This window comes from Martes martes (genome assembly GCF_963455335.1).
Source record: "Martes martes genome assembly, chromosome: 9".
In the NCBI taxonomy this organism is placed as follows: Eukaryota; Metazoa; Chordata; class Mammalia; order Carnivora; family Mustelidae; genus Martes; species Martes martes.
The window spans coordinates 60,005,434-60,017,448 of NC_137896.1; the positions used below are offsets into that span (position 1 = coordinate 60,005,434).

The following is a 12,015-nucleotide window of genomic DNA, read 5'->3' on the forward strand; positions in this document are numbered from 1 at the left end:
CAAGTAAGTTTGCTGGTAATCAGAAATTGATTGATCCAATTTAATTATACAATCATTTAGTAAATGCAGGTACCTTCCAGGAGATGGAACTGAAGAAGAAAACTGCAAGTTTATAAACAGCGCTCCCCTTCTCTCACAGTTTAGTGAAAGTTTCTGTCAGAAAGCAGATGACAGATGATTGTGTGTTGAGCTAAAGTTGTATTCTTAATACTGTGTTATAAAAATGACATTTATTTCTCTCCCTCCCTCCTTTTCTCTCTATTTCGTACGTGTGATTTGTTTTTTTCACTTCTCCCTGAAGGAAATTTTTATGAACACCAAAGTGTTGTGTGGGGCTTATTGGAAACTCATCCTAATACTAGTTTCTACTAAAATAAAGACTCCTCTCATAATGACCCTAAAGTCATTTTGTACATTCCTACAGAAACACCCTGTGAATTTTTGTGGGATTGAGTCTAAGAGAAGCAGCCCCCTTTGTACAGCGTTTCCCATAGAACTTTTACTACTAGGTTGTCCCTTTACTCAGGAGCTTAAATGAAGGGAAAATAGGACAGCCTTGCAGACCTTTTTAAGATACAAAGGGAACATAGGGATAGCCATGGAACCAAGAGTTGGTAAAATTAGGAAAAGAGATCATGAAAGCAGATCTCACATCCTTTTTTTTAAAAAATCCCTTTCATTCTTTATTCATCTCTTCATTTCATTCCCTTCCCGGTGTTATTAAGGCAGGCTCCGATAGCTACTGACTTTAAATACTCCCTGTGTTACAGTGCTGTTTGTTTTTTCCCACCATTTAGGAGATGACCTGGCTCCCACCACTTTCTGCGATTCCAGCACCTGGCAAAGTGGAACCAAGCAAATTTCCATTTCCAAATAAGGTGAGATCTTGTAACGCTCAGGAGCAATATGTTTTACTCACGTAGAGATTTCGTAGTGGATAGTGGGTTTTCCCGTGATTTTTTTTTCCGCTGTAAATATTCCTACCAGAGGCATATGGCTGAATTTCAACAGTTTGCAAGCATGTATTTATTCATCAAAGGGAGAAAATGTTAAGCTTCCACTTCCCTACTCTCGGCAAAATGTGATGCATATTATAATTGTCATTTTTTAAAATATTTTATTTATTTATTTATGAGAGAGAGAGAGAGCATGAGAAGGGGGAGGGCCAGAGGGAGAAGCAGACTTCCTGCTGAGCAGGCAGCCTGAAGCAGGACTTGAACCTGAGACTCCAGGATCTGAAGGCAGTTGCTTAACTAACTGAGCCACCCAGGTGCCCTATAATTGTCATTTTATCTAAAAACATTTGTGAAGTTGAAATGCATCATATAATCATCTTACACATTCAGTGTTATTTTCTCTTTTTCCCTGAAAAACTATTATTAAATTAATGATGTATCTTAAAATCAGTGTCTTGGAATTGAGGACATGTAGTATATAATTCCTCTTTGGTATCTTTTATAAACCTTAAAAATATTTTCTAGGACTTCAAAAAACAAATTTTCATTTTCTAAGGACAAACACACACTCAAAAAATTAGCCACAATATATTTAAATTATACATGAGTCTAATAGGTTTTATTTTATGTTTTCTAACCATGTTGCTAATATATAACTACATATTCATAAAGATGAAATTATGCAGAAAGAAGAAGCAAAATATGAAACTGTCTGGTACCCTCATCCAGATTTTATTTACCTACCCAGAATTTACTCTCAGGAGTTTGGTGAATACCAATCCACTCATCTTCCCTGTGCATGATAGACATAAATGTTCATAAGCAGTTTTTAAAAACTCTTAGATGGTATAGTTCTAAAAGCATTTCTTCCAAGAGTTGATTCTTTTTGGATACCATGAATGCATATTATTGCTAAATATTAACACTGTAACCCTTTAAAGTGAATTATTAAAATAACAATTCATTGTAATTATCACAGTGATAAATTTCATTCTGAGCTGATTTTTACTTCCCTTAACAAAACGTATTTGGAGATCTTTTCAAGTAAAAATATAGAGATGTTCTTCATTCTTCTTAATTGCAGCAAAATATTTTATGGTATGAATCTGTTGTAGTTTATTTAATCAAGCTCTTTTTGATGGACACTGAGATTGGTTAAGGGTTTGTTATCACAAACACTATTATAACGAACATTATTTCTATAAATGCCTCTTTATATGCCTCTTATTGAAAGTCTCTAGTGTGGATACCTAGAAGAGGAATTGGGTACTTGACTGTGTTTCAGCAGTATTTCTTTATGCACCTTTGCCAGTGTTTAACATTATCTGGTTTTATATCATTGTGTCTGTAGTGTGGATAAAAAATTGACATCCCGTTGTTTTAATTTGCGTTTCTTCAATTACTTCTGAGTTTGAGCATTGACTATTTTTCCTTTACAAATTGCCCATTCATATCCATTAACACTTTTAAAAAATGATTTGTACAAACTCCTTATATCTTATTCATTTGTCTGTTACATATGATGCAACTATTTTCTTGCAACCTTATTTATGTATGTTTTATACTAGCAAAGTGTTTAATTTTTATGTCAGAGAAAAATGATTTTTCCTACTCCAACATTCTAACAATGTTCTCTATTTTATTATCATTTTTATAGTTTGATTTTTAGGTTTTAAAACAATTTTTTATAGATGGTATAACATAGGATTCTAGCTTTATTCTTTTCAGTGGTTAGTAAATAAATTGTAACACGATCAACTGATTAGCCCATGTTCCCCTCAGTGGTTTGAAATACCACCTAAATCAACAATTGAATTTCTTATAAATACATGGATTTGTTTCACGACTGTCCAGCCTCTTTTTTTCAGAATATTTATCTAATTCTTTCCCAATAATTCATTTTTGAATCAGAGGTCTACAAGTTTTTTCCATAAAGAATCAAGATTGTAAATAATTTAGGCTTTGCAGACAATACCTAAATGAATAAATGTGGCTATGTTCAGAGAAAATTTTATTTACTGAAATAGGTAGTGGCACAATATATAAAGAACTCTTATAACCCAACAATAAAACGGTAAAAGAATGGGCAAAGGATTTAAATAGGCATTTCTCCCAAGAAGGTCTACAAATGCCAGATACGTATATGGAAAGACACTGTCAGCATTGTAAATCATTAGAGTTTCAAATCACAACCACACGGAAATACTTCTTCATACCTACTTAAATAGCTAAAATCAAAGACAAACAATAACCAGTGTTGACAAGAGTACTAAGAAATTGGAACCCCGCTATCAGTTACTGGTAGGATCCAAATGATGCAGCCTCTTTGAAAGACACTTCAGCAGTTCCTCAAAAAGTTAAACATCTGGTTATCATATGACCCAGCAATTCCACTCTCAGGTATATCCCCAAGAGAACTGAAAAGGAATGCTACCAGGTGTTATATATTTATTTACTGAGCTCCTTTTGATCCTGGGACATTTTTTTTTTTTTTTGGTGGACTTACATTTTCCAAAGGGGGAAGAACAGAATGTGTAGCAATAAAATATATGACATGTTAGATGATGGTATGTAGTGAAGAAAGATAAATCAGGAGAGGAAGATAATGAATGCTGATGGTGACTGGAGATGGATGAATTTTAAATAGGGAGCTTAAGAAAGACCCTGCTGTGGAGGTGACACTTGAGCTGAAGGTGGAGAAGGAGTAAGTCATACCGGCCAGTGGCCAAAGAATTCTGGCAGATGGAGGTGGAAGTGCCTGGATGCTGGGGGAACAGCAAGAACAGTGGAGTCAGAGCGAACCAGGCAAGGAGCAGTAAGTGACACCACATTGTGCTGGGCCAGGAGGACCATTGAAAGGACTTGGGCTTTATGTGAACTGAGAAGCTGTTAAAGAGTTTTGCAAATAACAGGGACGCCTGGGTGGCTCAGTTGGTTAGGCAGCTGCCTTCGGCTCAGGTCATGATCCCAGCGTCCTGGGATCGAGTCCCACATCGGGCTCCTTGCTCAGCAGGGAGCCTGCTTCTCCCTCTGCCTCTGCCTGCCATTCTGTCTGCCTGTGCGCGCTCGCTCTCTCTCTCTCTCTGACAAATAAATAAATAAATAAATCTTTAAAAAAAAAAAAAAAGAAAAAGAAAGAGTTTTGCAAATAACAAATATGTTGTATTTTACCCTTCTTATTGTGTCAGTGGGAAGCTGTACATCTTTGCCATATTCATGACATTAACAAGGATGATTCTAATCATTGAGTGGAGTTGTTATCAGTAGGTATAAGAATTGCTTATTGTATGTCCATCTCAGGTAGATTCCTTCTATTTCTAGCTTTCTGAACATTTTCATGGATTGATTCATTTTTTTTCACTAGTAAAGCTTAAGGTATAATTTGAAAACAGTATCCTGCAAGTTTTGAAAAACACATATGCTCCTGAGACCATCACACTCAAGATATAGAAGCATTCCATCACCTATGATTAGTTGCCTTGAGTATAGTGGATTGTTCATTTGATACACTTTTGTATTCAATATGCCAATATTTAATTTAGGAATTTTACTCCTGTGTTCATAAGTCACCTTGGTCTAGGTATCTTTTTGTGTATGCTAGTTCAGTTTTGACACCAGGAATATAACAGCCTTCTGTAATGATTTCTTTACCTTTCTACCTTTTTCTGTGTTCTGGGATACTTTATATGACATGCCCCTCCTTAAAGACATAGAGTAACTCAACCATAAAACATACTGTCCATAGTTTTCTTTTAAGAGTAGATCTTTAATTATATTTTCATTTTCTTCTATGCCTATTGGCTTTTTCAAATTTTATACTTCCTCTTGGATTAATTAATCTTTGTTTTTTCCTTTTTCCCCCCCCTTTGGGATTTTCAAACATCTACATAATACTCTGTTTTTCTAGTAATTGCCTTCAAAATTTTAATACATTAACCTAGTTAAACTCATTTTTATCAATACCTATAATTAACTCGTATCTATATTCTACCCCCAACTATAAAACAGTTTTACTTTGATCTCCCTCACCGTCATCTCTCAGTTTGAGATTACAGTATTTCAAACTGTCATCATTATAACCATTTTTTAGCATTACACCTTAATAATTATTTGTTAGTTTCTAAATTGGTCATTGTTTCTTGTGTCTCAACTCTTCCGCTTTTTAAGATGTGCTTATTATTTTTACTAGAGTGTATTTTCAAGCAGGTTTTTAGCCCAGACATGACCTAGAGTCTCTGATAGTCCTTTTTCTACACATACCTTTAATCCTTCCATATCTCCTCTCTGTTTGTTCACTCCTTCGGTGATTTCATCTAATTATTGCTTTAAATACTCTCTGTGCCAAGCTTATGACTTCTGATTTTAGGTCTCTGGCCTCTTCTCCATCCTCAAAACTCCATACTTGATTTCTGCTTACTTACTCAACATCTCCACTTGGATACCTAACAAACATCTTAAGCTTGATACATCAAACACTGAGCTTTTAATCCCCTGCACAAGCCTTTTATCCCAGTGTTTCTTAGTAAGTGATTTCTCCATTTTTGCAGCTGGCTCAGCCCAAAACCCTTGGAATCATCTGTATTTGTTTTCTAACACACCTGTAACAAAATACACAAAACGGGCAGCTTAAAATAAAAGAAATTTATTCTCTCATAGTTCTGGAGGCTGGAAATCTGACATCAGGGTGTCAGCAGGGCCATGTTTCCTCTGACGGCTCTAGGGAAGAATCTTTCCTTGCCTCTTCCTAGCTTCTGATGACTTTCATTTCTGCCCCTACATACATAAGGCTTTCCTACCTCTGTGTGTCTCTGTATCTGTAAGGACAGCAGTCATTAAATTTAGGGCCCATCCTAATCTAGTGTGACCTTATCTTAGCTTGATTTTACCTGCAAGAACCCTATTTCCACATAAGGACAAATTCACAGATTCTGAGTGGACATGGGCTTTTGGAGGATGCTGTTCAACTCAGTACACCATCCTTAACTCGTCTTTTGCCCATATCACACATCCAGCCCTTCATTAAATCCAGTCTACTCTGCTTTCAAAATATATCCCGAATCTAAATGCTTCCCCCACCATCACAGCTACCTGCTTGGTCTACACTATCACCTCCTGCATTAATTACTGCAGTAGCTCCCCCACTGGTCTTCCTGTTTCCACACTTGCTCTACCTGCCATCTATTCCAAGCCATCATCCATTTAGTGTGGACCCTTAGAGTGCTCCAGCCATTCGTCCTAGCCTCTAGCACTTAGTCTCTTCTCTAAACAGTAGCCTCAACATTTTTTCAAGTCTTGTTTTTTAATCAATTCAGCCACTCTGTGTCTTTTGATTGGAGAATTCAGTCCATTTACATTTGAAGTAACTTATTGATAGGTATATGCTTGTTGTCATTTTGTTAGTTGTTTTCTAGCTGTTTTTGAAGTTCCTTTCTGTTCTTTTCTCCTTCTTTTGCTCTCTTCCTTTGTGGTTTGATGACTTTCTTTTTTCAGAAGATTTTATTTATTTATTTGAGAGAGAGACAGTGAGGGAGAACATGAGAGGGGAGAAGGTCAGAGGGAGCAGACTCCCTGTGGAGCAGGGAGCCTGATGCGGGACTCGATTCCAGGACTCTGGGATCATGACCCGAGCCAAAGGCAGTCGCTTAACCAACTGAGCCACCCAGGCACCCGATGACTTTCTTTAATGGTATTCTTATATTCTTTTCCCTTTATCTTTGCTGTATTTACTATAGGTTTTTGTTTTGTGGTTACCATGAGGCTTACATGTACAAGTTATATCTGTAACAATCTATTTTAAATTGATAACAACTTTGATCCCATTTTAAGCTGAACATTTTTACCCTCCTCCTGTCATGTTTTGGTTTTGGTGTCACATTTTACATTTTTTCGTCTTGTGTATCCCCTAGTTATTATAATCATAGTTATTTTTTACCACTTGTGTCTTTTAACCATCATTCTACCCTTATAATAATTAATCCACTACCTTTACTAAAGATTGATTTTTCCAGTTGAGTTTTACTTTCACCTGTTTTCTTGTTACTAATTAGGCCACTTCTTTTCAGCTTCATGAAGTCCCTTCATCATTACATAATGAACTCCTTTAGCTTTTGCTGTCTGGAAAACTTGATCTTCTTTAGTTCTTAATGATAATTTCGCTGGGTAGAGTATTCTAGGTTAGAAGATTTTTCCTTTAGCACTTTACATATATCCTGCCACTCCCTTCTAACCTGTAAAGTTTGTGCTGAAACTCTTATGGGGGAATCCCTTGTACTTAACAAATTATTTTTCTCTGGATGCTTTTTAAAAAAAATATTTTATTGGGAACCTGGGTGGCTCAGTGGGTTAAAGCCTCTGCTTTCGGCTCAGGTCATAATCCCAGGGTCCTGGGATCGAGTCCCACATCGGGCTCTTTGCTCAGCAGGGAGCCTGCTTCCTCCTCTCTCTCTGCCTGCCTCTCTGCCTACTTGTGATCTCTGTCTGTCAAATAAATAAATAAAATCTTTTAAAAATATATTTTATTTATTTACTTGAGAGAGCAGGAGAGGGGGTGAGGGTCAGAGGGAGAAGTAGACTCCCTGCTCAATGCAGGACTCAATTCCAGGACTCTAGGATCATGACTTGAGCCAAAGGCAGTCATTTAACCAACCGAGCCACCCAAGAGCCCGTCTCTTGCTGCTTCTAATATTCTCTTTTATTCTTTAACTTCTGACATTTTAGTCATAATTTATCTTGGTGTGGGTCTCTTTGGATTCATCTTTTTTTGAATTCTCTGGGATTCTTTGATCTGGATTCCTATTTCCTTCCCCAAGGTAGGGAAATTTTCAGCCATTATTTCTTCTAATATGATTTCTATCCCTTTCATTCTCTTTTTCTCTTGGGAACATTACAATGAAAATGTTAGTCTGTTGTCCAGTATGGCCTTTAAGCTGTCTTCACTTATTTCATTCTTTTTTTTCTTCTTCCTGCTCTGATTGGTGAGTTCCACTGGCTTGTCTTTGAGTAGAATGATCCTTTCTTCGGCTTCATTTATTCTGTTGCTGAACACCTGTGGTGTATTTTTCAGCTTAGTCATTGCATTCTTCACCTCTATGACTTCTGTTTGGGACACTCATGTATTTTCTGTCTCTTCGTGGAAATTCTCACTGTGTTCATCCATTCTTCTCACCCATTCAGTAAAGATTTTTATTACCATTACTTTGAACTCTTTATCAGGTAAATTACTTACCTCTGTTTCATTAAGGTTTTTTTTTTTTTTTCTGAAGTTTTGTTTTCACTTGGAACATCTTCCTCTATCTTTTCATTTTGCTTGATTCTCTATGTTGGTTTCTATGTAGTAGATATAATAACCACCTCTCCCAGTCTTGAAGGAGTGGCCTTGGATATGAGATGAACCTTTTTATTCAGCCCTTCCCCAGATTTTAATCATCTCACAAACCTGTGTGCTTGTCCAAGCAATGTACTATTTATATGTGTGTGCGTGTGTGTGTGTGTATATATATATATATTTTTTTAAAGATTTTATTTATTTGAAAGACAGAGATCACAAGTAGGCAGAGAGACAGGCAGAGAGAGAGAGAGAGGAGGAAGCAGACTCCCTGCTGAGCAAGAGCCCGATGTGGGGCTCATTCCCAGGACCCTGGGATCATGTCCCGAGCCGAAGGCAGAGGCTTAACCCACTGAGCCACCCAGGTGCCCCCCAGCAATGTACTATATTTTTAACAGCTCCTAATAGTTCAGGATGTGCCAAGACATGTCAGTGTCCCAAAGGGAAGGATTTCAGCACCTAGATTCAGGCTGACTGGAAAGCAGACCCACAGGGAGCAGGGCTTTTTTATTTTTTTGTTTTGTTTTGTTCTTAACATATAATGAATTATTAGACCCAGGGGTATAGGTCTGTGAATCGGCAGACTTACACACTTCACAGCACTCACCATAGCACATACCCTCCCCAGTGTCCAAAGCCCAACCACCCTCTCCCTAGCCCCCTTTCCCCAGCAACCCTCAGTTTATTTTGTGAGATTAAGAGTCTCTTATGGCTTGTCTCCCTCCCAATCCCATCTTGTTTCATTTTTTCCTTCCCTACTGCCCAAACCCCCTGTCCTGCCTCTCAAATTCCTCATATCAGGGAGATCATATAAATATTGTCTTTCTGTGATTGAATTATTTTGCTCAGCATAATACCCTCTAGTTTCATCCACGTTGTTGCAAATGGCAAGATTTGATTTCTTTTGATGGCTACATAGTATTCCATTTTATACACACACACACACACACATACATACACACCACCTCTTCTTTATCAATTCATCTATTGATGGACATCTAGTTTCTTTCCATAGTTTGGCTATTGTGGACATTGCTGCTATAAACATTCAGGTGCACGTGCCCCTTCAGATCACTATGTTTGTATCTCTAGGGTAAATACCCAGTAGTACGATTGCTGGGTCATAGGGTAGCTCTGTTTTCAACTTTTTGAGGAACCTCCATACTGTTTTCCAGAGTAGCTGCACCAGCTTGCATTCCCCACAACAGTGTAGGAGGGTTCCCCCTTTTCCACATCCTCAACAACATCTGTCATTTCCTGACTTATTAACTTTAGCCATTCTGAATGGTGTGAGGTGGTATCTCGTTGTGGTTTTGATTTGTATTTCCCTGATACCAAGTGATGTGGAGCACTTTTTCATGTGTCTGTTGGCCATCTGGATGTCTTCTTTGCAGAAATGTCCGTTCATGTCTTCTGCCCATTTCTTTTTTTTTTTTTTTAATTTATTTATTTGACAGACAGAGATCACAAGTAGGCAGAGAGGCAGGCAGAGAAAGAAGAGGAAGCAGTCTCCCCACTGAGCAGAGAACATGATGTGGGGCTCGATCCCAGGACCCTGGGATCATGACCTGAGCCGAAAGCAGAGGCTTTAACCCACTGAGCCACCCAGGTGCCCCGTTCTGCCCATTTCTTGATTGGATTATTTGTTCTTTGGGTGTTGAGTTTGATAAATGCCTCCTAGATTTTGGATACTAGCCCTTTATCTGATATGTTGTTTACAAATATCTTCTCCCATTATGTTGGCTATCTTTTGGTTTTATTGACTGTTTCTTTTGCTGTGCAAAAGCTTTTGATCATGATGAAGTCCCAATAGTTCATTTTTGCCCTTGCTTCCCTTGCCTTTGGTGATGTTTCAAGGAAGAAGTTGCTGCGGCTGAGGTCGAAGAAGTTGCTGCCTGTGTTCTTCTCAAGGATTTTGATGGATTCCTTTCTCACATTGAGGTCTTTCATCCATTTGGAGTCTATTTTTGTGTGTGGTAAAAGGAAATGGTCCAGTTTCGTTTTTCTGCATGTGGCTGTCCAAATTTCCCATCACCATTTGTTGAAGAAACTGTCTTCTTTCCATTGGATGTTCTTTCCTACTTTGTCAAAGATTAGTTGACCTTAGAGTTGAGGGTCTATTTCTGGGCCCTCTATTCTGTTCCATTGATCTATGTGTCTGTTTTTGTGCCAGTACCATACTGTCTTGATGATGACAGCTTTGTAATAGGGCTTGAAGTCCAGAATTGTGATGCCAGCAATTTTGGCTTGCTTTTTCAGCATTCCTCTGGCTATTCGAGGTCTTTTCTGGTTCCATATAAATATTAGGATTATTTGTTCCATTTCTTTGAAAAAAAATGGATGGTATTTTGATAGGGATTGCATTAAATGTATAGATTGCTTTAGGTAACGTATTTGTTCTTCCAATCCATGAGCATGGAATATTTTTTCCATTTCTTTGTGTCTTCCTCAATTTCTTTCATGAATACTTTATAGTTTTCTAAGTACAGATTCTTTGCCTCTTTGGTTGGATTTATTCCTAGGTATCTCATGGTTTGGGGTGCAATTATTAATGGGACTGACTCCTTAATTTCTCTTTCTTCTGTCTTGTTGTTGGTGTAAAGAAATGCAACTGATTTCTGTGCATTGATTTTGTGTCCTGACACTTTACTGAATTCCTGTACAAGTTCTAGCAGATTTGGAGTGGAGTCTTTTGGGTTTCCACATAAAGTATCATATCATCTGCAAAGAGTGATAGTTTAACTTCTTCTCTGCCAATTTGGGTGCCTTTAATTTCTTTTTGTTGTTTAATTGCTGTGGCTAGGACTTTCAGTACTATGTTGAATACCAGTGGTGATAATGGGCATTCCTGTCATGTTCCTGACCTTAGTGGAAAAGCTCTCAGTTTTTCTCCATTGAGAATGATATTCGCTGTGGGTTTTTCATAGATGGTTTTGATGATATTGAGGTATGTACCCTCTATCCCTACACTTTGAAGAGTTTTGATCAAGAAAGGATGCTGTACCTTGTCAAATGCTTTTTCAGCATCTATTGAGAGTATCATATGGTTCTTGTTCTTTCTCTTATTAATGTATTGTATCACACTGATTGATTTGTGGATGTTGAACCAACCTTGCAACCCTGTAGTAAATCCCATTTGCTTATGGTAAATAATCCTTTTAATGTACTGTTGGATTCTATTGGCTAGTATTTTGGTGAGAATTTTTGCATCTGTGTTCATCAAGGATATTGGTCTGTAATTCTCCTTTTTGATGGGATCTTTGTCTGGTTTTGGGATCAAGGTAATGCTGACCTCATAAAATGAGTTTGGAAGTTTTCCTTCCATTTCTATTTTTTGGAACAGTTTCAGGAGAATAGGAACTAATTCTTCTTTAAATGTTTGGTAGAATTCCCTTGGGAAGCTGTCTGGGCCTGGGCTCTTGTTTCTTGGGAGATTTTTGATGACTGCTTCAATCTCTTTACTGTTTATGGGTCTGTTCAGGTTTTCTATTTCTTCCTGGTTCAGTTTTGGTAGTTTATACGTCTCTAGGAATGCATCTATTTCTTCCAGATTGTCAAATTTCCTGGTGTATAGTTGCTCATAATATGTTCTCATCATTGTTTGTATTTCTTTGTTGTTGGTTGTGATCTCTCCTCTTTCTTTCATGATTTTATTTATTTGGGTCCTTTCTCTTTTCTTTTTCATAAGTCTGGCCAGGGGTTTATCAATCTTATTAATTCTTTCAAAGAACCAGC

General features: G+C 37.5%; 1 protein-coding gene across 1 annotated transcript in view; it reads left to right on the forward strand.

Moving 5' to 3' along the window:
- Positions 1-12,015, forward strand: part of AFF3 (ALF transcription elongation factor 3) — a 534,056-nt gene that overhangs the window by 332,881 nt on the left and 189,160 nt on the right. The window contains exon 7 of the mRNA XM_080814081.1: positions 798-878. Coding sequence (XP_080670207.1) covers positions 798-878 — 81 coding nt within the window. The remainder of the gene's footprint in view (positions 1-797; positions 879-12,015) is intronic.